At 40.3% G+C, this 25,423-nt stretch overlaps 1 protein-coding gene across 1 annotated transcript in view; it reads right to left on the bottom strand.

Moving 5' to 3' along the window:
- The window catches only part of POLA1 (DNA polymerase alpha 1, catalytic subunit), a 340,212-nt gene that overhangs the window by 195,174 nt on the left and 119,615 nt on the right, over positions 1-25,423 (bottom strand). The window contains exons 27-31 of the mRNA XM_066356660.1: positions 17,367-17,399; positions 16,498-16,590; positions 15,174-15,379; positions 12,693-12,825; positions 461-592 (exon numbers count right to left, since the gene is read on the bottom strand). Coding sequence (XP_066212757.1) covers positions 461-592; positions 12,693-12,825; positions 15,174-15,379; positions 16,498-16,590; positions 17,367-17,399 — 597 coding nt within the window. The remainder of the gene's footprint in view (positions 1-460; positions 593-12,692; positions 12,826-15,173; positions 15,380-16,497; positions 16,591-17,366; positions 17,400-25,423) is intronic.

Here is a 25,423-nt window from a genome sequence, read left to right as displayed (position 1 = left end):
TCAAGATCTCTCACCTTTCTCCATATAATCATGCATCTCATTTTTTTTCAAGTCATTCACTGAACATAGGTTAGGGAAAACTGCGTTTACTCTCTTCTACCAATATTCATAATGGAAACTGTGGCAAAGGGGATGATAAACACACTGCTGGCCAGATGACCAAACCTATGTACATTTTCACTGACGGCAGCTTAGGGCTGACGCAGCAGTTCCAGTGATACACCGGTCTCACGAAAATGATTTTAGTGACCCAAACACACGCCTTAGATGTTTACAAAAATTTTAATAAAATTTGCCATACCCCTCACTAATGTTTTTAAATGTTGTAAAACCAGTCAGATTGAACCATCTCTTGACAGCACCAATTTATCAGCAAGACTACTAAATAAGACATTGTGGCAAACCGGATTTTACTCTATGTCCTAAGTCCTATCAGTCTTGTTAATTCCGATATTGTTACCTGACAGATGATGTAGGACACAGTATCTCCAGCTTTCACCTTTCTCCCTCCTTGAGAATTTATCCAGAGGGCGACATGCACGTGAGGCAGGGATTTTTTGTCAGGGTAATCCTGAGGATCCTTGGTCAATGCCTAAAGAGAAAAAGAAGGAACAAAACGCCACAAACTTTAAAATAAAACCCTTCTCACACAGCTATACACTAATACATCTTTGCTAGAATCATACTGGCTACATAAACATAAAAATGACAGAAGTGCCTGACCGGGTGGTGGCGCAGTGGATAGAGCGTCGGACTGAGATGCAGAGGACCCAGGTTCGAGACCCCAAGGTCGCCAGCTTGAGCGTGGGCTCATCTGGTTTGAGCAAAGCTCACCAGCTAGGACCCAAGGTCACTGGCTCAAGCAAGGGGTTACTCGGTCTGCTGTAGCCCCATGGTCAAGGCACATATGAGAAAGCAATCACGGAACAACTAAGGTGTCGCAACAAAAACCTGATGACTGATGCTTCTCATCTCTCTCCGTTCCTGTCTGTCTGTCCCTGTCTATCCCTCTACTCTGTCTCTGTAAAAACACAGAATCTGTAGACACCCCATCCTCAGGTCTCCCCTTTCCATCATGTAGTAACTAATACAACCACATGCAACCCTGACAGAAAAAGAAATACAAGTTTATGGGCCATGACACACACTTATATATAAAACATTAAGACTATAACTTCAGCCTTAAGGTTTCTCTTAATGTTGTAATTCTCACTGAATTAACTGAGTAGGATGATGGATAACAGCTACTCTGACTTAAGGATGTGTAAGGATGTGTTTGTCAAAAGCTTCTCTAACCTCTTACAAAACCCAGAGGTTCCATAAATCACTGGATTTACTCCCACTGTCAACCTAAGCTCTACAAGGCAGAAGGAGTGAGTCTGCAACAGAAAGTGCCAGGAGAGCAGAAACATAGCAGCCTGGATCACAGCCGCACTCCCAGCGCTCAGAACAAGACCTGATGCACAGGAACAAGCAAATGTTTGCAGAATCGATGACGTCACTCACTCGGCAGTAATTCACTAAGTTCAAGCACCGTTAAGTACCGCGAGATGACTGAGACGGTCACTGATTCTAAGTCATTTGCCATTAGTAGACTCTCCATCATAAAAAAGGAAAAGCCCTAGAGCAGCGGTTCTTAACCTGTGGGTCGCGACCCCAGCGGGGTCACCTAAAGCCATCGGAAAATACATAATGCATATCAGGTATTTACATTCCGAATCATAACTGTAGCAAAATTACAGTTATGAAGTAGCCACCAAAATTATTTTTTGGTTTGGGGTCACCGCAACATGAGGAACTGTATTGCGGGGTCACGGCATTAGAAAGGTTGAGAACCACTGCCCTAGAATAAGCTACATGAGCTATAAGGAGATGTGAACAGTGTTAGGGAGAAAGTTTAAGACAAGCGAAGAGCACTTCCACCTGAGAGCAGAAAAAAACTTAAGCAGGCACGTGAAGGGAAAACAAGATCTTAAGAAAAGGTGACAAAACCAAGAAGATTCCAGGCAGAGAAAAAATCAGAAGTTAAAAGCAAGAGTTGAGAAATAAATACAGTTGAATGAACTGGAACTGTACTCACAAGGGAAGGAGGGAAATACCTATCTCTGTAAGAAGTGCATTCCAAAAAAAAAGAGGTAGGACAGGGAAAAGGGGGCTGTGTGAATAAGTCATCTAAGGGTTGCCCGCAGACCCCTGGGAGGCTCCTGATAGCTGTGACGGGGGTCTTGAGATCAAAACTCTTTTCCTAACGATACTATTTGCCCTGGTGATGCAGAAGCAATGGTCAGTAAAGGTGCCAGTGCCTTAGACATGAATCAGGGCAGCAGCACCAAACTGTACTAACAATCATTGTATTTTTTATTACTTACCACACATTACGAGTTAAAAAAAATAAATTAAAAAGGCAGTTTCACTTCAGAATATTCTTGATGAAGCAGCAAAATTTATTACTTTTTAAAGTCATGACCCTGGAGTATAAAGCTACTATTTGGTGTGACAAAACAGGAAGCATGCACAAGACTTGTCTACAGTAAGTACCCTGAAGAACAAAGGTTCCTTGAGAAAAAGCACTTCTGTAATTGAGTTGCAAGCTAAACTAGCCGCCTTTTTCATGGGACACAATTTTTACTTGAAAGAACGACAGTACAACTGCAGTTATTCTAGTTTGGGTGTCTGGCAGAGGATTTCTCAAAAAAGAAAATAAAAGAAACAAGTGAGCCTGCCAGTTCAAGAAAAACAGCTGATGGTATATACTGTCTATGATAAAATTCAAGCTTTCAAGCACAATTTATAATTTTGAAAAAACTTGTTCCCACTTTTGTGACCATTATAGTTTCCCAACACTAAAATACTTTTCTGATATAAGTAGGAACATTTTTAAATGTGATTTTTGATACTGTATATAAAATGTGTCAAAATGTGGAAGATTTACAAACTTGGGGAAGCAGCATTGAACAAATGACCAATACATAATGTCACACACGGGTAAAATAGCCATTCAAAGTACAACACAGACCAATAGAGTTTAATGTAAGAGAGTAAGCAAAATTCATTGATGTCGTTTCAGATTCCACATTAAAAATAACCTTTAAAAAATACTAGAGATTTTCTAGAATGGAGAACATACTCAAACAAATAATAGATGAGAACTTCCCAAGCCTGTGGAAAGAACTAAAGCCTCAAATTCAAGAAGCAAACAGAACTCCGAGTTTTTTTAATCCCAACAAACCTACTCCAAGGCACATCATAATGAAATTGGCACAAACCAACGGCAAAGAAAAAATTCTCAAGGCACCCAGGGAAAAGAAGAATACAACATATAAAGCAGGGGTCCCCAAACTTTTTACACAGGAGGCCAGTTCACTGTCCCTCAGACCGTTGGAGGGCCGGACTATAAAAAAAAAACTATGAACAAATCCCTATGCACACTGCACATATCTTATTTTAAAATAAAAAAACAAAACGGGAACAAATACAATATTTAAAATAAAGAACAAGTAAATTTAAATCAACAAACTGACCAGTATTTCAATGGGAACTATGCTCCTCTCACTGACCACCAATGAAAGAGGTACCCCTTCCAGAAGTGCGGCGGGGGCCGGATAAATGGCCTCAGGGGGCCGCATGTGGCCCGTGGGCCGTAGTTTGGGGACCCCTGTGCTAGAGGTTCTAGCCAGAGCAATCAGACAAGACAAAGAAATAAAAGGCGACCATATTGGAAAAGAAGAAGTAAAGGTATCACTTTTTGCAGATGATATGATCCTATACATCGAAAAGCCCAAAGAATCCACAAAAAGACTACTAGAAACAATAAGCCAATACAGTAAGGTCGCAGGATACAAAATTAACATACAGAAGTCAATAGCCTTTCTATATGCCAACAATGAAACATTTGAGAACGAACTCAAAAGAATAATCCCCTTCACGATTGCAACAAAAAAAAATAAAATACTTAGGAATAAACATAACAAAGAATGTAAAGGACTTACATAAAGAAAACTATAAACCATTGTTAAGGGAAATCGAAAAAGATATAATGAGATGGAAGAATATTCCTTGTTCTTGGTTAGGAAGAATAAATATAATCAAGATGGCCATATTACCCAAAGCAATATACAAATTTAATGCAATTCCCATCAAAATTCCAATGACATTTTTTAAAGAAATGGAGCAAAAAATCATCAGATTTATATGGAACTATAAAAAACCCCGAATAGCCAAAACAATCTTAAGGAAAAAGAATGAAGCTGGGGGCATTACAATACCTGACTTCAAACTATTGTATATTATAGGGCCACGACAAACAAAACAGCATGGTATTGGCAGAAAAATAGACACTCAGACCAATGGAACAGAATAGAAAACCCAGAAATAAAACCACATATATATAGTCAAATAATTTTTGATAAAGGGGCCAACAACACACAATGGAGAAAAGAAAGCCTCTTCAACAAATGGTGCTGGGAAAACTGGAAAGCCACATGCAAAAGAATGAAACTGGACTAGTTTGTCCCCCTGTACTAAAATTAACTCAAAATGGATCAAAGATCTAAACATAAGACCTGAAACAATAAAGTACATAAAAGAAGACATAGGTACTAAACTCATGGACCTGGGTTTTAAAGAGCATTTTATGAATTTGACTCCAAAGGCAAGAGAAGAGAAGGCAAAAATTAATGAATGGGACTACATCAGACTAAGAAGTTTCTGCTCAGCAAGAGAAACTGATAACAAAATAAACAGCCAACTAAATGGGAAATGATATTTTCAAACAGCAGCTCAGATAAGGGCCTAATATCTAAAATATACAAAGAACTCATAAAACTCAACAACAAACAATCCAATAAAAAAATGGGAAGAGGACATGAACAGACACTTCTCCCAGGAAGAAATACAAATGGCCAACAGATATATGAAAAGATGCTCATCTTCTTTAGTTATTAGAGAAATGCAAATCAAAACTACAATGAGATACCACCTCACACCTGTTAGATTAGCTATTATTAACAAGACAGGTAATAACAAATGTTGAAGAGGCTGTGGAGAAAAAGGAACCCTCATACACTGTTGGTGGGAATGTAAACTAGTACAACCATTATGGAAGAAAGTATGGTGGTTCCTCAAAAAACTGAAAATAGAACTACCTTATGACCCAGCAATCCCTCTACTGGGTATATACCACCAAAACTCAGAAACATTGATACGTAAAGACACATGCAGCCCCATGTTCATTGCAGCATTGTTCACAGTGGCCAGGACATGGAAACAACCAAAAAGCCAGTCAATAGATGACTGGATAAAGAAGATGTGGCACATATACACTATGGAATACTACTCAGCCAGAAGAAATGATGACGTCGGATCATTTACAGCAAAATGGTGGGATCTTGATAACATTATACGAAGTGAAATAAGTAAATCAGAAAAAAACAGTAACTACATTATTTCATACGTAGGTGGGACATAAAAGTGAGACTAAGAGGCCCTGGCCGGTTGGCTCAGCGGTAGAGCGTCGGCCTGGCGTGCGGGGGACCCGGGTTCGATTCCCGGCCAGGACACATAGGAAAAGTGCCCATTTGCTTCTCCACCCCCCCTCCTTCCTCTCTGTCTCTCTCTTCCCCTCGCACAGCCAAGGCTCCATTGGAGCAAAGATGGCCCGGGCGCTGGGGATGGCTCCTTGGCCTCTGCCCCAGGCGCTAGAGTGGCTCTGGTCGAGGCAGAGCGATGCCTTGGAGGGGCAGAGAATTGCCCCCTGGTGGGCGTGCCAGGTGGATCCCGGTCGGGCGCATGCAGGAGTCTGTCTGTCTCTCCCCGTTTCCAGCTTCAGAAAAAGAAAAAAAAAAGTGAGACTAAGAGACATTGACAAGAGTGTGGTGGTTAAGGGGGGAGAGGGAGAGGGAGAGGGGGAGGGGGAGGGGCACAAAGAAAACTAGATAGAAAGTGACAGAGGACAATCTGACTTTGGGTGATGGGTATGCAACATAATTGAACGACAAGATAACCTGGACATGTTATCTTTGAATATATGTATCCTGATTTATTGATGTCGCCCCATTAAAAAAATAAAATTATTAAAAAAATACTAGAGATTTTGGGTGTAGAATAAAAAAAGAATATACACAAGTATATGAAAAAGATAACTGAAGTACACTTCCTTCTTCCAACTTACATATTTGTGTGAAACTGGATTTTCTTCCTGTATTCAACCAAAAGCACACATCACAACAAATTGGATGCACAAGCAGATATGAGAATCCAGATGTCTTCTAAACTGAACATTAAAAAGAGCTGCAAAATTGTAAAATCATGCTGCTCCTCTGGTTAATTTGTCTTTGTTTTGAAATATATAGTTATTTTTCATGGAAAAATGTTATTTTTGTAATCCCATGATGGTTTTATTGCTAAGTTAAATAAATTAATGCTTTTAAATTTTCTCAATTTTATGTTCTAACACAGTATATATCAACACAAACCACATAAACAAAAGCTCTTAAAGACCTCAATTATTTTCAGAGTGTAAAGGTGTCCGGAGGCTAGAAATTTGAGAACTGCTATAGAACAAAGCAGGTCCTCAAACACAGCTGCACATACCCATGTTATGTACACTTTCTAAATCAGGCACTCATTGTAGGAGACTGCCTAGGAAAATCTCCAAGTATTTGAATCTCCTCAAACTCGAATTATGCGAAATCTTGATTGACTCAGTTGGGTAATAGTGCATAGAAATCTTATCAATATAACTCTACTTAAGAAAACCATTATCTTCTCCAACTGACTATACTTCAATGCAATGTTAAGAAATTCTGGGCTCGGCCCTGGCCGGTTGGCTCAGCGGTAGAGCGTCGGCCTAGCGTGCGGAGGACCCGGGTTCGATTCCCGGCCAGGGCACACAGGAGAAGCGCCCATTTGCTTCTCCACCCCTCCGCCGCGCTTTCCTCTCTATCTCTCTCTTCCCCTCCCACAGCCGAGGCTCCATTGGAGCAAAGATGGCCCGGGCGCTGGGGATGGCTCTGTAGCCTCTGCCTCAGGCGCTAGAGTGGCTCTGGTCGCAACATGGCAACGCCCAGGATGGGCAGAGCATCGCCCCCTGGTGGGCAGAGCGTCGCCCCATGGTGGGCGTGCCGGGTGGATCCCAGTCGGGCGTATGCGGGAGTCTGTCTGACTGTCTCTTCCCGTTTCCAGCTTCAGAAAAATGAAAAAAAAAAAGAAAGGAAATTCTGGGCTCTGGCCAATTGGCTCTGTGGATAGAGTGTCGGCCCACCATGTGGATGTCCTGGGTTCGATTCCTGGTCAGCGCACATAGGAGAAGTGACCATCTGCTTCGTTCTCCCTCTCTCTCCTCCTTCTCTCTCATCTCTCCTCCCACACACAGTGGCTCAACTGGCTCGAGAATCGGCCTCAGGCGCTACGGATAGCTCAGCAGGTCTGAGTGTAGGCCCCAGATAGGGGTTGCCAGGTGGATCCCAGTCAGGGCACATACAGGAAGGAGTGTATCTATCTCCCTTCCTCTCATTAAAAAAAAAAAAGAAAAAGAAAAATTCTGAATTTCACCTAACATACTTTCCAATTATTATATTGGGACTATTTGGGGATTTTATAAACTAGTTTTATAAAGCTTGATTTCAGGGGGAAAGAATATTTCCTGGTGGTCTAGGCTCAAGTTAGCCAGGGCTATAAAAATTAGTTGTCATCTTTTGTGTTACTTTATGAAATATATTTAAGCTAAGATTGCAGTGGTTCAGAAAAATAGTTGCTTGTGGCAACAAGGGCTAACATCACTACAGTGGTAAATCTTTCCATTTCACCCCTGCACCCTAGGCTAACCTCCCACTGTCAGCCCCAACTAGCATCAAATGGGATATATATATAAAATATATCTTGTAGTAAGACCATCCACAACCAGTCACATACATAGACTCTTCCATTCCACTGCCTTTTACCCCATTTTTTTTTAATGTAAAAACTGAACTTTCATAAGTTTTAAATATATAGTATAAGCAGTCAGACAAATGTGAATCAGGACACATAACCTCTGACAAATGAATAGCTTACTGTAAGCAGATACAGATATAATTCAGATATAATTATGATATAGTCTTTTCATAAGAATTTACTGTATTTACATCTGCAGAAATTCTTCTTCTTTATAAAAAATAAGTATAAGAACATGGGACAGTACATATCTTTGAGAGACCATTAGCACCTTGAAAATACGAACCATACTTCACTTGTTCACCTTTACATACCAGAATCTAGTACTGAGCACATAAGCGGCACTCCATGTTTGATTAATGATTAAACAAGCAAATGAGTCCTTTTATAGCTCACTGAACTATTCTTTGCCAGTTACTATGACAAGTGAGATGGAAGATTTAAGAACAGTAAGTCACAGTGTCAGTTCTGCCACAGAAAAAAAAAGTAAACATAGCCCCACCACACTGAGTATTGACTATTATGACTATTAATAATAATACATCACTAGAAGTTAATAATTATCAAAGCAGAGTGATAGATACATAGAGGTTTATGATACTATTCTATTTACTTCCGTATAAGTTTAAAATGTTCAATAATAAAAACTTTAAAATAACAAAACTGTAGATTGTTCATAAGAACTCAGAGATTACCAGTGTGTCTAAGACTCCAGGTTTCTTTGCATACTAGAAATACTGTCTCATCATTCATATGAGATGACGCTATGTCCCCTAGAGTAGTGGTCCCCAACCCCCGGGCCGCGGACCAGTACCAGTCCGTGAGCCATTTGGTACTGGTCCAGAGAAGAAATAAATAACTTAGATTATTTACGTTTTATTTATATTTAAGTCTGAATAATGTTTTATTTTTAAAAAATGACCAGATTCCAGCCCTGGCCGGTTGCCTCAGCGGTAGAGCGTTGGCCTGGCGTGGGGGGGGGGGGGGGAACCCGGGTTTGATTCCCGGCCAGGACACATAGGAGAGGCGCCCATTTGCTTCTCCACCCCCTCCCCTCCTTCCTCTCTGTCTCTCTCTTCCCCTCCTGCAGCCAGGGCTCCATTGGAGCAAAGATGGCCCAGGCGCTGGGGATGGCTCCTTGGCCTCTGCCCCAGGCGCTGGAGTGGCTCTGGTCCCCGCAGAGCGATGCCCTGGAGGGGCAGAGCATCGCCTCCTGGTGGGCAGAGCATCGCCCCTGGTGGGCGTGCCGGGTGGATCCCGGTTGGGCGCATGCGGGAGTCTGTCTGACTGTCTCTCCCCATTTCCAGCTTCAGAAAAATACAAAAATGACCAGATTCCCTCTGTTACATCCGTCTAAGACCAGGGGTCCCCAAACTTTTTACACAGGGGGCCAGTTCACTGTCCCTCAGACCGTTGGAGGGCTGGACTATAAAAAGAACTATGAACAAATCCCTATGCACACTGCACATATCTTAAAGTAAAAAAACAAAACAGGAACAAATACAATATTTAAAATAAAGAACAAGTAAATTTAAATCAACAAACTGACCAGTATTTCAATGGGAACTATGGGCCTGCATTTGATGGTCAATGTCCGGTTCCATATTTGTCACTGCTAGCCTTAACAAGTGATATGACGCGCTTACAGAGCCATGATGCGTGCATCCCGCGTCACCGGAAGTAGTACTGTACATGAGCCATGCCGCACTTTGCGGCGCCGCCACGTACAGCATCGCATCCTGTGCTCCTCTCACTGACCTCCAATGAAAGAGGTGCCCCTTCCTGAAGTGCGGCGGGGGCCCGATAAATGGCCTCAGGGGGCCGCATGCGGCCCGCGGGCCGTAGTTTGGGGACCCCTGGTCTAAGACTCACTCTTGATGCTTGTCTCGGTCACATGATATATTTATCCATCCCACGCTAAAGGCCAGTCCGTGAAAATATTTTCTGACATTAAACCGGTCCGTGGCCCAAAAAAGGTTGGGGACCACTACCCTAGAGGACATATGCTCAGCATTGCTTTGCCAATAATGTAGTCATGTTTAGACTGAGCCTTCCAAACTCATGGAAGTCCTCACAATAGAGGGACCAGGGCCCGCCCTTCTAAGAAGGTAGACATATCAAGGATACAGTCTACAGAATAGTTGCTACAATTGATCAAAGGAAGACTAAAGTCATTCAAACTACTCATTCAAATTTTTGAGAAAGAGACAAAACAAAATCTAAAAGGAAACCACTTTCTAGATGTCACAAGAGACTCTGTGCCAATAGCTGTACATTGTGTCAAAGTGAAATGCTAGTGTCAAGGCACATATTCTCTTATAATATTTCTATATTATTTATTTTTCATGTAGAAATAAATGTCTTCTTTTGTGACTTTAAAGACATCATGGGCCGCCTGACCAGGCGGTGGCGCAGTGGATAGAGTGTCGGACTGGGATGCGGAGGACCCAGGTTCGAGACCCCAAGGTCGCCAGCTTGAGCACGGGCTCATCTGGTTTGAGCAAAGCTCACCAGCTTGGACCCAAGGTCACTGGCTCAGGCAAGAGGTTACTCAGTCTGCTGTAGCCCCACGGTCAGGGCACATATGAGAAAGCAATCAATGAACAACTGCAGTGTTGCAATGAAAAACTGATGATTGATGCTTCTTTCTCATCTCTCTTCCTTCCTGTCTGTCTGTTCTTGTCTATCCCTCTCTCTGACTCACTCTATCTCTGTAAAAAAAAAAAAAAAAAAAAAAAAAAAAAATTAAAGACATCATGGGCCAAGGTGTAAGGAACAAGTGACTTAAGAATAAATACAGCCCTGGCCGGTTGGCTCAGCGGTAGAGCATCAGTCCAGCGGTAGAGCATCAGTCTGGCGTGTGGGGGACCCGGGTTCGATTCCCGGCCAGGGCACATAGGAGAAGCGCCAATTTGCTTCTTCATCCCCCCTCCTCCTTCCTCTCTGTCTCTCTCTTCCCCTCCCGCAGCCAAGGCTCCATTGGAGCAAAGATGGCCCGGGCGCTGGGGATGGCTCCTTGGCCTCTGCCCCAGGCGCTAGAGTGGCTCTGGTCCCCGCAGAGCGACGCCCCAGAGGGGCAGAGCATCGCCCCCTGGTGGGCAGAGCGTCGCCCCTGGTGGGCGTGCTGGGTGGATCCCGGTCGGGCGCATGTGGGAGTCTGTCTGACTGTCTCTCCCCGTTTCCAGCTTCAAAAAAATACAAAAAAAAAAAAAAAATACAAAAAAAAAAGAATAAATACAAATCATAAGGCATACATAAAAAATATTCATTCTCTCTAGGAATCAAAGAAATGTAAATTAAATACAACAGCAAAATTTTGTTTCAAATTCATTATTTAAGCAATGTTTAAATATTACCAAGGATAATATCACCAATGAAATATCACCAATACAAGCAAATCTGTGGTGAAATTGATACATATTTTGTTATTATCAATTAGTATCACCAGTTGCAAAGCAATCTGACAAGAGACATAAAGATCTGACTATCTTTTGACTCAAATATTTCAATTCAAGGAAACTAAACTGAGAAAGAAATTCATCTAAAAGCAAAAAGATAAATGGATAAGGATATTTAATAGTTTTTTACAATAGCAAAAACAAGTAATTTCAATAATCAAACAAAAATTTTAAAGATGTTATTGATGAAATATAAAATTAACGCCCTGATTTACATGAGGGTTTTTAAGGTAATATAGAAATGTGAAAAAATTTGCTTATGTTAAGTGAAAATAGATTCCAAAATAATATCTTTATTGCTGCAACAAAAAAAGTTTTCAAGAGTAAAATGCACAAAAATGGCAAGCATTACTTTCTTATTTCTTGTGGCAATATTTTTTATTTGTCAATTACAGTTTACGTTCAGTATCATTTTGCATTAGTTTCAGGTGCATAGCACAGTGGTTAGACAACCATATACTTTAGACAAAGCCAGGTGGGCACTGAAATATCAGGGCATTACTTTTAACATAGGGGTATTATGAATGAGTTTTCATTCTAAAACTTGAAAAAAAAATTTTTAATCCTAAAACTTCCATTTAATGTAATCATTAGATTCTTTTTCATTAAAATTATTTTCTATGAGCTCTGACAATGAAATCCATTTATCACAAAACTGGTAAAATGGTATTTGCAAAATTAGCTTCTAAATATGTAAAGGCACTTACTCTTTTTGAATGAAAAATAATATGTAATTTAACATCTTGTATGACACAGCAGTTTGAAAACCAAAATTTTATTGTTTTTCAAAAAAATATTCCCTATTTCAACAACTAAGACTGTCTATAAAGCGTAACTTAGAACATGTCTGAAAAAACCACCTTGTCACAGTACTTTGAAGAGTCATCTTCTGTGAAGTTACACACACACACACACACACTCTCTCTCTCTCTCTCTCTCTCTCTCTCTCTCAGTTTACAGGATTCCCCCAAACAACTATAACTCAGGAGGACTATGAAGAAGGTCATCCTCTCAAGTCCCTGAAACATCAACTACATCACTTCATAGAACGTGAGAAAGAAGTCTTGCGCGAGTTGCAGGGAGGAATGCAGAGAAGGCCCTGCAGCAGACAGGGTAGTACTGGCACTGGCGGCTGGAAGAGGAAGAGTGGTATGCTAATGCCCAATCTGTGAGATAGTTGTTAAGCAGCTTTCATCACCAGCTAGAGTTCATTTCAATTGCAAGGATGAGGTGGTTCTTCAACTATCTGAAGGAGAAAAACATGCGGCAGCAGCTGGGCTCGGCAATAAATGCTCCATTTACCTTGTTAATTTCAAACTGGCTCACTGGGACGCTGCCATTCAGCACATCTTCTCCAATTTCTATTAATCTCTTCTGAATATTTTCCACTATCGTGTCTCGGCTTTGATCAGAAAGAATTTGGCCAATGACAAAGCTGCAAAAAAGTAGAGGGATTTTTTTTTCATATACTTCATTAATAAAGAAGAAAAAAGGAAGATAAATGCCATTAGATTAACATGTAGACAAGAACTGTATTAAAAGCTACCATGAGCCTGATTAGGCAGTGGTGCAGTGGCCAGAGCGTTGGACTGGGACACAGAGGACCCAGGTTGGAACCCTGAGGTTGCCAGCTTGAGCACGGGCTCACCAGCTTAAGCGTGGGGATGCTGGTTTCAGCGTGAGATCATAAATATGACCCCCATGGTCGCTGGTTTGAGCCCAAGACCACTGGATTGAGCAAGGGGTCACTCACTCTGCTGTGCCCCCCTCCCCCAGTCAAGGCACATTTGAGAAAGCAATCAATGAACAACTAAGGTGCTGCAATGAAGAATTGATGCTTCTCATCTCTCTCCCTTCCTGTCTGTCTGCCCCTATCTGTCCCTCTCTATCTCTGTCACAAAAAAAAAAAAAAAAGAAGCTAATATGAGCCCTGGCCAAATAGCTTGGTTGGTTAGAGCATCGTCCTGATACGCAAAGTTTGAAGATTCAATCCTTGGTCAGGAACATACAGAAACAGATTAATGTTTCTGTCTCTCTCTTTCTCCCTTCCTCTCTTTCTGAAATCAATAAATATATATTTTTTAAAAAAGAAGCTAACATGAGGGTTAATATCTTAAAGGTCATTACAATTTATTTTTTAACATTAACTCCTACCAAAGGTTTACCAACCTTGGAATGTAAGGTTTTCCCTTAGACAAGCAGATCAAGTTTTCTGCAGCATCTAATGCTTGATACAGAATGCAGACAGAGATAGTATGTGTTCCATTCTATTTTTAAGCAATTACAAAAGCAGTTATATTCTACTCATTTGTTAAAATGTTAGAAAAGTATTTCACTTTCCTCATAAAGCAAGATGTTATCTGTGATATCAAGATACCATCTCCGCCTGAGACCATTAGCTAAGTAGAAATAAATTTCTTTATGCGAATTTTTTAAAAAACTAAATATTTCAAATCTTTTTTCAGCTTCATTATATTGCTCAATGTTCTCTAACCTTACATTATTCCTCAAAAACTTCACATTATTCCACCAGACACCCCTCCCAAAAAAAAGGAAAAAAAAAGAAAATGAAAAGAAATAAGGAAGCCAATATTTTATCCATTTCTGAGAAAAATGCAGAGCGAGGGTTTGACAGCTGCATTATAATTTGTCAGAAAAAGAACCCTGACAAAAACGTTTGTATAGCTTTAATTACTAATACATTTCTAACTCAGAGAAATTTACTTCTATTATGATGAATGAATCTTTTCTTAGAAAACACAAAGCTGAAGAGAACACTCTAATCGACAGCCTATACAAAGTAGATTCATCTTTGGGCACATTCGGGGGCAATGAAGCATTTCAAACTACATTTCATAAAAGGCTAACCGTGACCTATACTCAGATGAGCAAGTTTGTCTAATCAAGAGTAGTTTGTACAATCAACAACTGCTCAATCTCCTGACTGGAAGACAAGAGCAGGCATGGAAAACAAGTAAGACATGCTGATATTCGGCAAGATAAAAATTAATTTCCAATTTTCCTTTAAAGAAAAAAGTTCTTCTATTTTGAGTATTGTTCAGGATCACAAACCAGAAGTATCTGGAAAGCTAGTTGATAAAGTACCTAAAAATTCATTTTTTAAAGGGGTGTTTAAATTAATATGACCCTACAAGAAAGAAAACAGGTCTTAATACAACCTTCAGTCTCAGGTGCAAAACTAGCGGGTCATTCATGACATTTATTATTTCTGAGGTACACATGGTATTTGAGAACTAGCTATTAAATTACCTGAGGTTAATAAGAATCTTTATATGCAAATATATCAGTGGAAACAGTGTCTCACTCTACGGCCCACTTTGAATCCTAGAACATTTTAAGCCATAAAATGGGGGTGCCTTAACAATTATGTTCCTAAGGAGACTCTAGGATGATTCAGGAATACAATACAAGTCCCTTTCTGTAGGAATATTAAAGCAAAACAATACAAAGACAAAACATCAGCAAAACCGCCTCTGTAAGGATCCAACATGTGAAGAAGGTTTACCCTCACCATGAATAAAAACTCATGAGATGTACTCTACAGCGGGCACCTCTTCCTGAGCGAGTGTGGCTTTCCCTAAGTTTCAGTCTAGCTGTAAAACTCCACTCCAGATAAATAAGAATTATGAATATCCAATACTAACAATAACAGCAAAGAAGCTGTGTCCTCGTGCTTGACAGAGTCACAAGTGCTGTCCATGTCATTGACAGATGAATTTTTTAAACACAAGCAACAAAATCCAAACTGAAAGCAGAACTCACTTTCCAGTGTCTTTAGCAAGATCACACCAATCTCTCCTAACTATGTCTAATCCTTTCAGCTCCTGTCTGGTGAAGTAATTCCCGTCCGACGTCGGCTCTACAACCAGGGCAGCGTACTTCTTTTTCTTCAGCAGTAGCAGAGACTTGAAAATTCCATCGATGTCAATTTCAAGCAGTTTGTACAACTTATTCACTTCGCTTTTTACCTGTGAAAATTCCCACCATTAATACTAGCTGCTCAAACATCTAACAGGGAGAAGATGAGCATGCTACCAATTCTCAAGCGTTAATCTAAACAAAACTGGAAGCCACACAAGACTAGAATGCATTTACTCAGCATATATGGAACATGATATCATGTGGGGTCCAATGCCAATGCAAGAACAATGAAAAAGCACAGGAACAGAACCGGCAGGGTCAGCCCCAAGAACTATAAACACTATGAAACAGTTTTTTTAAATCTAAGAACTAAATGAGTATGTGCTTACCTTCAACTACTGAGTTAATTAGAGATGATACAGTTCAACAAGTAGGTATGTGGCCAGAAATACATAAAACTTGATAATGCCTATAATCCTCTCCTCCTGTATCTTGAATATAAGCAAATAAATATATGCTGAACAAATAAATGAACGGCCACCTGCTCTTTATGGATAGGGTCATGGCACAGGAAAACACCCAGTTTTTCAAGGTCCAGTATGAATACGATATACCAGGCTTGCTCTCAAGTGAAGACCATAGCTCGAATTTCAGACATTTCAGAGGGGAGATGATACCCTAGTTTCAGTTTATTGGGACAATATTTTAACATACTAAGTGCTCCAGAAACACTAACTGTTAATTGTGAATTGCAATTAGGAGGTTACAAATGATTAGTTTTAAATGTTCTCTTGCCTTTTCAAATATATTTTAAGCACTCCTACAAAAATTATAGATGTGTGTATAGGTATGCATGTAGGTGGGTAGGTATTTATCCATATCTATCAGTATATGAAAGGAATGTGATCATGAGACACTTCTCCTTATGAATGAGAAGGTAAGAAGGACTAACTAGATCACGTCTTAAACTTACCACACTTAAGACTGTTCTCAAAGGCAAAAAAGATCTATCTTAAGGAAAAAACAACTTCCTTTTAATTTTATCCTCAAAACAAACAATTGGAGAAGAGGCTGAGAAAAATAAAAGAGGACGAAGAACTGAAGGCACTGAATTTATTATGTTCAGAAGCACAGAATGTGTATCTACATGAATTTCTAAAGTTTCGTGTTAAAAATAATTCACAAAAGTAGGATAAGACAGATTAATTTTATCAAATTATCTCACCTTGTTTCCCAATTTAAATACTTCTTCCAGATTGGTGCTATTGGTGTTTATCATAATTGAATCTGTATCTCCATAAATAACTTCGAGATTCATCTAAAGAAAAGCAAAAATTATAAATATTAATAACTAGAACACGGTGACTCTTATGCACAATGAAACTTGAGATTTTTCCGTATTACAAAAATCAAAGGTTCCTCTGAGTTTTCTAAAGGTTTTATTTACTCATATCCATATTGTCAGGAGTGTACAAGTGAAGATTAAGCCCCAATAAACCAGAAAGGTGAACATGGCCACATTAAACAAAAATCTCCCTAATTTTCTTAAACAGGTATTACACTGGCAGGGGAAGTGTCTAGTTTCAAAGGAAACAGAATGTGTAACTGAATAATACAGAGGAGGATAAGAGGGTAGGAAAGGGGACTGTATTTACCCACTGTACCATAAGCTTAGTGGTCATGGCAATTTATAAAGCAGAAACATAATAGGATTTTAAAATTCACAGGTACAAATCCATATTAAATTCTTAACAGTCTCAAACAGTATTTAGTAGAATATGAAGAGTGCCAAAAAAATCAATCACAGAGAACAACACTAGTGCACATACAGTATAAAGGCCTAGAAGTAAACTCTAATTAGCACTGTTACTAATTTGCTTGAAACACTCACATATGGGCTTCAAGCAGCGGCTAGATCATATCAGTGTTAGTAAAAGCAAAAAGCTATAATCCATTAGGGGGGATTATAAACGTAAACCAGACATCCTAAGAAGTCATTTCCAGTCTGTTTGGGTTGTAATTTTCCTTGAATGCAAAACCGCCACTAGGTATCATATTTAAGAGTTGTTATATGATGAATATGCTCAGCATTACCTTCTGTACCATCTCTTTCGTATGCATCAAAATCTAAATGAAAGAGAAAGTCAAGATTAATGCATTACATAATTACAAAAACATAAATATAAGCACATAGATAGGTCGCCTGATGATTTGTCATTTCCATATTCTTAAAGCTCTTAATCATTTTCAAACTGCAACTATCAAAATAACAATAACATCAATATAATCTAAAAATACATTTGCCTCTACTCTGATTCCTAGCCAGAGATATGTAAACAGATCTATTGTAAAGATCTATGTAAGCTCTCTTTAAGCAGATCTATGTAAAGATCTCTCTTTAATAAACATGCATAATAAAAATAGAGTAAGTCCCCATTTAACATCACAATAGGTTCTTGGAAACTGTGACTTTAAGAGAAACAACATATAAGGAAACCCATTTTCCCATAGGCTAATTAATATAAACAAGAGTTAGTTCCTATATTTCCTACACAAAAACATCACCAAACTTCCAAATAAACACCCAAAACACTTCTAATGTTAAACCCTGAAATAAAGGTGAGCTGCACAGACCTTTAAGGAAGATGAATAAAAACAAGAGAATTGTTTTTCCCAAGTTGCATATTCCAGCTTAGGATCACGAGTGGCCAGGGCCTCTGCTGGCAGCTCAGAACGCAAGGTGGGCACCTGGACAGGGCGCGCTCACACCCACACCCACACCCACTCACAACGGGACAATGTACACACACAAGTTCACCAAAGATGCACACGTTTGGGATGTGGGAAGAAACGGGGTACCTGGAGCAAGCCCACGCAGACATGGGGAGAACAGGCAAACTCCACAGACACAGGAGCCCCACCCGGGAACTGAATGTTTTTCCTCATCAATATTATAATGAAATGACAAACAAAATGACTTCATTCAAGGACCGACTGTATTCCTTTATAATACGGCAAAAAGGCAAACTATTCTTATTACTAGTATTTAAATAGAACTGCATGGTTTAAAAATAAAAATAAAAAGGAAGCAATCAATTTGCTCCCGTCCAGTGACAGAGTAAGGCTAAGGCTCCAAGCACTCTGACTGCAGAGCACGGGGCCTTAGTTTTCTCCGCACTTTCGCCCATCTTTCAAAGCATCGATCTAAACTGGAATCACTTTTCCAATGGGCCGGATACATTTACTTCATTTCTGTCTCTTTTTCCTACTCCCAATAGTCCACATTGTCAACGAAACTCAAATCTCCTACCATTTCTGTCTTTCTTGTCCTTTGTATTACAGAGCCCCATAAATCCTGACCTTAGTATATCTTTTCTATCCACCCATTACTTTCCATTGCCCCCTCCCCTCCATTACTGTCTCCCAATTCTGTCCAGGCATTCACTGTCCTATGTCCCTTCCCTGTCCTGGGGTGGTGGTGAATTCCGACTAGGCTAACCAGTGCTTTAATAGTGGCTGGGCAGTGCAATCACCTGGAAATCTTTTTTAAAAAATACCAATACCTGGCCCCAGCAATTTTTTTAAACAACTCAAGATGATGCTTATGTTGCAGGTGGGGTTAAGGATCACTGGCCCAAGATAATCGTGGCAACCCTGTTCGGGAAACAGTTTGCAGTCCCCTCCCCAACTAGACCACAAACTCCTAGTGGTCAGAGCATGTCTGTGCCAAATGCCAGGCTTCACGTGTTAACAGGCACTTAAAACACTGTTCGCTAGTTGACTGGTAGGTCTCACAGTAATCCCAATTACTTCTCTACTAGGCACTAAAATTCAGTCAACCCATAAAAAACATTCACTCTCCTCCACCTTCATTTTTTAACATTTAAATTCCAGGGAAAGCATTATGGGAGAACATCTGACAATTCCTTTGGGGAAAGGACGATACTAAGATGTGCCTAAGTCAAGTTCATCATAGACCAACTTCTCGTGAGTTCTCCTCATCCTCTGCCCTCTCCCCCCTGCTAGGCTTAGCTTTCCTCACCACAAGGGACAATGGCACAAGGTAACTGTTATGGGCCAAGTAAAATATCTCAGGAACAATCTGCCGACCTTTCGCCCCGCTCTGCATACGCAGAAAGCGATTTCTTCTACTCCCGCTTCACGCCACCAACCGGGCCGACTGGGTCATTCCCGAGCGCATCTCATTCAGACCCATCGCCCACCCCTCTCTGCCTGCCACCAACTCACAGCCATTTCCGTGTGCAATCTGAGGGCTGCTACCAAAACGGCATTCCCTTTGGTGGCAGAAACCTCTTGCTGGATGTTCTGCACAGAAATGGTAGAAAACTAAGCAAACTATAAAGACTACACTGCCACTACTTTTTTTTTTAGCTAACACATGATCTCAGAGATTATTCCATAGCCACGCACATAAAGAGCTGCCTTATTCTTTTTAATGACTACATAGTATTCCATTGTCTGAACGGATCATGATTTCATTTGTGCTTTATTATTGACCATGTATGTTTTTTCTAATCTTTACCTTTATAATCACACTTCAACAAATAATCCTCATGCACATGGAATCTGTCACTATGCCAGTAACAAGAGAAAACTCCTACAAGAAGGCTTACTGGGTTAAAGGTTACGTATTTAAATTTTTTTGATAAATATAGTCAAATAGTTCTCCACAGAGGTTGTACTAATTTCTGTGAATAGCTTTCAATTAGCAATAACTGCTACTTGGATAAACCTCATTGGCTATGATACTGTTACTGCACAAAGCTCTGTGGATAGTTTTAATCACCATCTTTCCAGCAAACCTCAACAGCAGCTGATGACAACGCTCTGTCTCAAGTTCAAGGTCCTCTCCACAGCTTATCAACTCTTCAGTCCATCCTAGGCCGGCCAGCCCACAACCAGCTTGACGGCTACATCTTATGCTTCTTCACTAAGCAGCTCTAGATGGGGGCTGCCACAGTGCCCGACCCAGCCCACTGCGTACCCAAGTGCTAATGAGCAGCATCACCCCAGAGCTGCCCTCAATTCGGACTGCTCACTGGGGAAGGCTCAGCTGTTGGGTAGCCAGTGGATTACCAAAATCTCAAGATCTAGCAGAGGGCCTAACATACTGTAGCTATGAACGAGTATTTGTAGCATACGGAATCAGTAATCCTAAGGGGCAGGCAGTATTATAAGCCCCATTTTACAGATGAGGAAAATCAGGCTCTGAGATTTTGGCCAAAGTCCCAGAGCCAGTCAAGAGCTTGGATCTTATGTTTCCTTTTCTTTTCACTGTGTCTCACTGCCTTGTTACAAAGCCTATAATATTCAGTGGTTGGCAAACCGCAGCTCTAGAGCCACATTGTGGCTCTTTGGCCCCTTGAGTGTGGCTCTTCCATAAAGGGTACTCCAGCTCAGGAATACCCTAATTAAGTTAGTAACAATGTACCTACCTATATAAAGTTTAAAAAATTTGGCTCTCAAAAGAAATTTCAATTGTTGTACTGCTTATATTTGGCTCTGTTGACTAATGAGTTTGCTGACCATTGGGCCCTATATCATATGAATGTTCTGGAAGCCAACACTCAAAAGCATATATTACAGACATTTTCCCCATTAAGGAAATACATTTTACAAAAAAGCCACAGGTATCCCGAAAGGTCTACTGGACACAGGTAGAATGATTACAAGATGATTACCCATAAGTTCACTTCAAAGTGACAAGCCTAATATTACAGCTACCCACTGACAGAAAATCATTTTGTAAGTGCCAACAGCTAGAAAACAGGGCTATAAAGGCTTGCTAAATTCATTAATAAGGCAGTCTGCAGTTATCTGATTTCACAGCAACACCTGCATATTTATCTACTCATTACCAATTGGATGATGGAATTTTTCAAGCACATTTCAAAAATCTGCCAACTTCAAGTGTAAAAAAATAAACTTTGTGGTTAATTTTTCCCTTAACAAAGTACAGCTGTTGAGAATAATTGTTCAAGATCTTACCCTGTAATGTCAACTGCAGCAGAACAAAGAGTATTTAATTAGCAAATCTATCCAGTAATTCAACACCTATTATATAAAATGCCTTCGTGATTTTATTCAGGATAATTTGCTAAGAGGGTTATTACTGACATTCAGATGGAATTTAAAATTCCTACGCAAGTCGAGTCATAATAGCAGTAATGATCTCCCCAATCAGGAGATTCGGTGTCACACAAGGCTCTCTTGCAATGCAGCAGCCGATTTCCTGACTTCTTAATTCCTGGGCTCAGCTCAGTGAGAGCCCTTCATGCCGATATTTCAGTCAGCAATACATCTTTAATGGGACTCTATTAAAATAACTAGAACAAAAATGACTTTTTTTTTGGTTAAAAAGAATGACAGCACTGCCATCATATCAATCATTGCAGGCTTTGCAGAACAGTGCCGTTAGGGGAGGGGCAAGGGGGAGGGGGGAAACGGGAAAGGGGTGGAGGGTGGGAGAGCAAGAATTAAAAGAATACGAAAAGGTATTTAACCCCAACCTGAGCCTCAGAAGGCTGGTGAAAGGTGGTAGGGACTAAAAAGGAAATGGAAATTTATTTCCAAAGAGGGTTCCGTAAAGAAAATAATTTGTTTAGGAATCCACCCATGATGTGGTTTACTAAGTAGAATGAGGAGCAAGTTTGTGGTGCCAGGGTTAACAACAGCAGAGACAAGAGCAACCACTCCGGAGGTGCAAATTTACAGGGCCTCCTAACAAGACCAGGAGAAGGCTGGGGTCTTTATTTTTGTTAAGACAGAATACTGGTATCCTACAATGCATTCAAAGGTTATACAATGTTTGTACATACTATTACAGACTACAACAGTGTTTACGAATACTAAATGAGAGAGAAAACGCTGACTTTCCACAGTGAAAAAAAAGTTTCAAGCTCCTATTCCAAAAGCGTATATCTATTATAGTGACATCCACAATCAAAAAACCCACTTCAGTATATGATGCAGCTATTAAACACAACGAAAACCCTGCTGGTTATGAAAACGGTGGGTAAGGTCAAATCTAAACAAATCATGTATGAATTCAGTTGTCATTCTTGACAACTGAAATCTCAGTGGCTTTAAGGTTCTTCTGTTTCTGATAACAAAATTAGAAATAAACTGGAAAGTTTTTTCTTAGAATACATCAGCATAATAGGGGCAGGAAATGAATAGTTTTGAAGGATAGGGAAGAGGAAAGTATTAGAAATATAAATATGATATTTGGTAATCCAACCATTATCTAAGCATTCCCTTTCCCAATTTCAGCAGCTTCCAAGCAGGCCTCAGTGTTACTTCTGCCACTTGGCGAACATTTGTTTTCATGCTCATTATATTAGATTGCCTTTTTTCCTAGTTTCCTGTTCCCCGTTTTTCTGAAATGTGCATCTTCTCTATAAAACAGGTGTTCAAGGAGCAGGGCTACGGATTTAATAAGCATCCCATTTTCTGTCTCTACCATTTAACATTGCCATGACATGGGGTTCCTTACTGCCTCTGCCCTTAAATCTTCATTTTACCATCTTTAAAACTGGGATAATTCTACAACCTCATTCCCTGAACTGGGTGAGAACACAAAAAACTGTGCTGAAAAAAAGTGCTTTGCAAGGATAAAACACTATACAAATGTGAGTTTTAAAAAAAGTCAGGGGTCTGAAATCTGAGTACTGCCAATTACTTCTAAGTGATTCGCGAAAAACTGGGTTCCCTCTCTAGGTCTTAGCATTCTCATTTATAAAATGAAGAGCTGGGGATTCCTCCCAGATCAGAAAGTCTAAGAATCCAAGTTCAACGTGCAGAAATATCCCTTCTTTAATACCTGGTTGTTTTGCCTTTCAACCACATTCATTTCTTTAATGTTAGGGAAAGGGGGCAACTAATATATCCAACACAGACAATTAGCACTATAAGAATATATTTCCATATTCTAGATTGCTTCTGAGGGCTATGTGCTTGTAAAATAACAACAAATATGCAAGCTCTTGCAAGTTCTGTATACATCTTTATGTGCTTAATATATAAGTGGGTGAGTCAATTTACAGTATAAAAGGCACCCAACACCTTCTGTTGAGATCTTCCCCCCAGCCCAGGAAAATATATAGATTGTGTATACACACACACACACACACACACACACACACACACACAATCTCTAAACCTCCAATTCCTTGACTGTAAAATGAAGTTAAGGAATTGGATCAGTCTCTGTTCCTGGCCTCTACCCACCAGATGCCGGTACTGTGCGTGTGTGTACAGATGAGCGCACGGACATACGCAAGCTCCAGTTGTGACAACTGAAATTGTCTTCAGATACTACCAAATAGTTTTTTTCGGTAGGGACTGCCCCTGGTTGAGAATCAGTGCTATTATACTGATGACTCAACATTTTCTCTCTTCAGGCCCATACTCAATTGTCTGTCCCATACGCATTCATTCTAAACTCCATCCATCGCCTCCAAAACCGCAAACAGCTCCAAACATGACAAATGGCCCCTCTGAGAGCCTTCAGCTAAAACAAAGGGCTGACTTCCATCCTGATCCAATGAACTAACATCTCCCTGTAGCTTTCCAGTGAGGCAGGCAGCCCCCTCCTCCACTCACTTAGCCTACCACCTGTCACCGGCATCACTACCTCCCAAGCCATTCTTTACATTTTCCCAGTGTTCTTTCTAAAATGTGCTCTTTGAAATGAAATTCAACCCCCTCCGCTTGACCCAAGATCTAGTTGAGGGAGGCCCACCTCATCTAACGCTTCCCACATGCATCCTTCAATCCAGCCTTCCTGAAATACTTTGAGTCCACTGAACAAGTCATGCTCTATTCTTGCTTCTGTACTTATCATATGCTGTTTTCCCCACAGTAGTTAAAAGTATGAGTTCAGAAGTTAGGCAGCGTGGGGATTGATTTCATCTTTCAACTTGACTAGACCATGATACCCAGATATGTGGTCAAACATCAGTCTACATGTTGCTGTACTGGGTTTTGTTTTGTTTTGTTTTTTTAAACATGAGATTGACATTTAAATCAGTAGATTTTGCACAAAAAAGATTACCCATCCTAATGCGGGTAGGCCTCATCCAATCAGTTGAAGGCCTTAAGAAAAAAAGGAGGGAATTCTGCTATAGACTGCCTTCAGGCTTGAGCTGAAACATACACTCATGTCCTGTATGTTTGTGTCTCCTGCCTGCCAACCTGCCCAGCAGATTTCAAACTTGCCAATACCCACAATCACATTAGCCAATTACTTAAAATCTCTCTCTCCCTCTCTCTTAAAGTCTCTTTCTCTCTCACACACACATACCTATTGGTTCTATTTCTATGGAGAACCCGAACTACCACAATACTGTTTATACACTGTGTGACCTCGGACACACAATACAATCTCTACGCCTCCAATTCCTAGACTGTAAGATGGAGGTAATAGCTGCAGTTTCCTTCCAATAGTGTGACTATGAGCAGTAAGTGTAAGCAAGTATATAAGTATTTCTGTTCAGTCGCTGGTACAGAAATGCCCAGTAAATATTAGGTATTATTACCACCTAACATCAACCTATTTCACAAGGAACTCTATACCGTCAGAAAAACCCGCTCTGGCCTTCCTGACTCAATATTAAGAAGTACGTTAGGACAACGTACCCCCAAAGGACTGTGCATACCATAGCACATGCCTCTATTGTGGAAGGTAAGATTAAGAGACTACAAGCAAATGATGAGCAGAGGTCATGTCCTAGCCATTAAAGCTAACACAATGCAATGCATGGCACATCCTGGTAATTTAATAGATATGTACCTCTTGGGCTCTAGTGAAAGGAGGCAAACCGCAAGTGGTCCAGCTTGAGAAGAACAAAGCCGAGGACTGATAAGTGCATCTCCACAACAACAGGACCCTAGAGCTGGTTACCGAAAGTGGCAATTAAACCCACACACTGTACGCATTTAAATGCTAGCTTTTTCGTGCAAGACATGCAGTGAATCAGTTTTAATCCCACCTTCACACACAATGCATGCTAGATAAACACATGTTCACTCAAGAGAAATGAATTTCTACCCCAATGATAAATGCCCGTTAATTATAAACTTACTAAAAGTGTACCTCTCGCATACAATTCTTCATTTCCAGATAACCT

This window comes from Saccopteryx leptura, chromosome X, assembly GCF_036850995.1.
Source record: "Saccopteryx leptura isolate mSacLep1 chromosome X, mSacLep1_pri_phased_curated, whole genome shotgun sequence".
Taxonomy (NCBI): domain Eukaryota; kingdom Metazoa; phylum Chordata; class Mammalia; order Chiroptera; family Emballonuridae; genus Saccopteryx; species Saccopteryx leptura.
The sequence above is the reverse complement of the archived record's forward strand: the minus strand, read 5'-3'. Positions and strand labels throughout refer to the sequence as shown.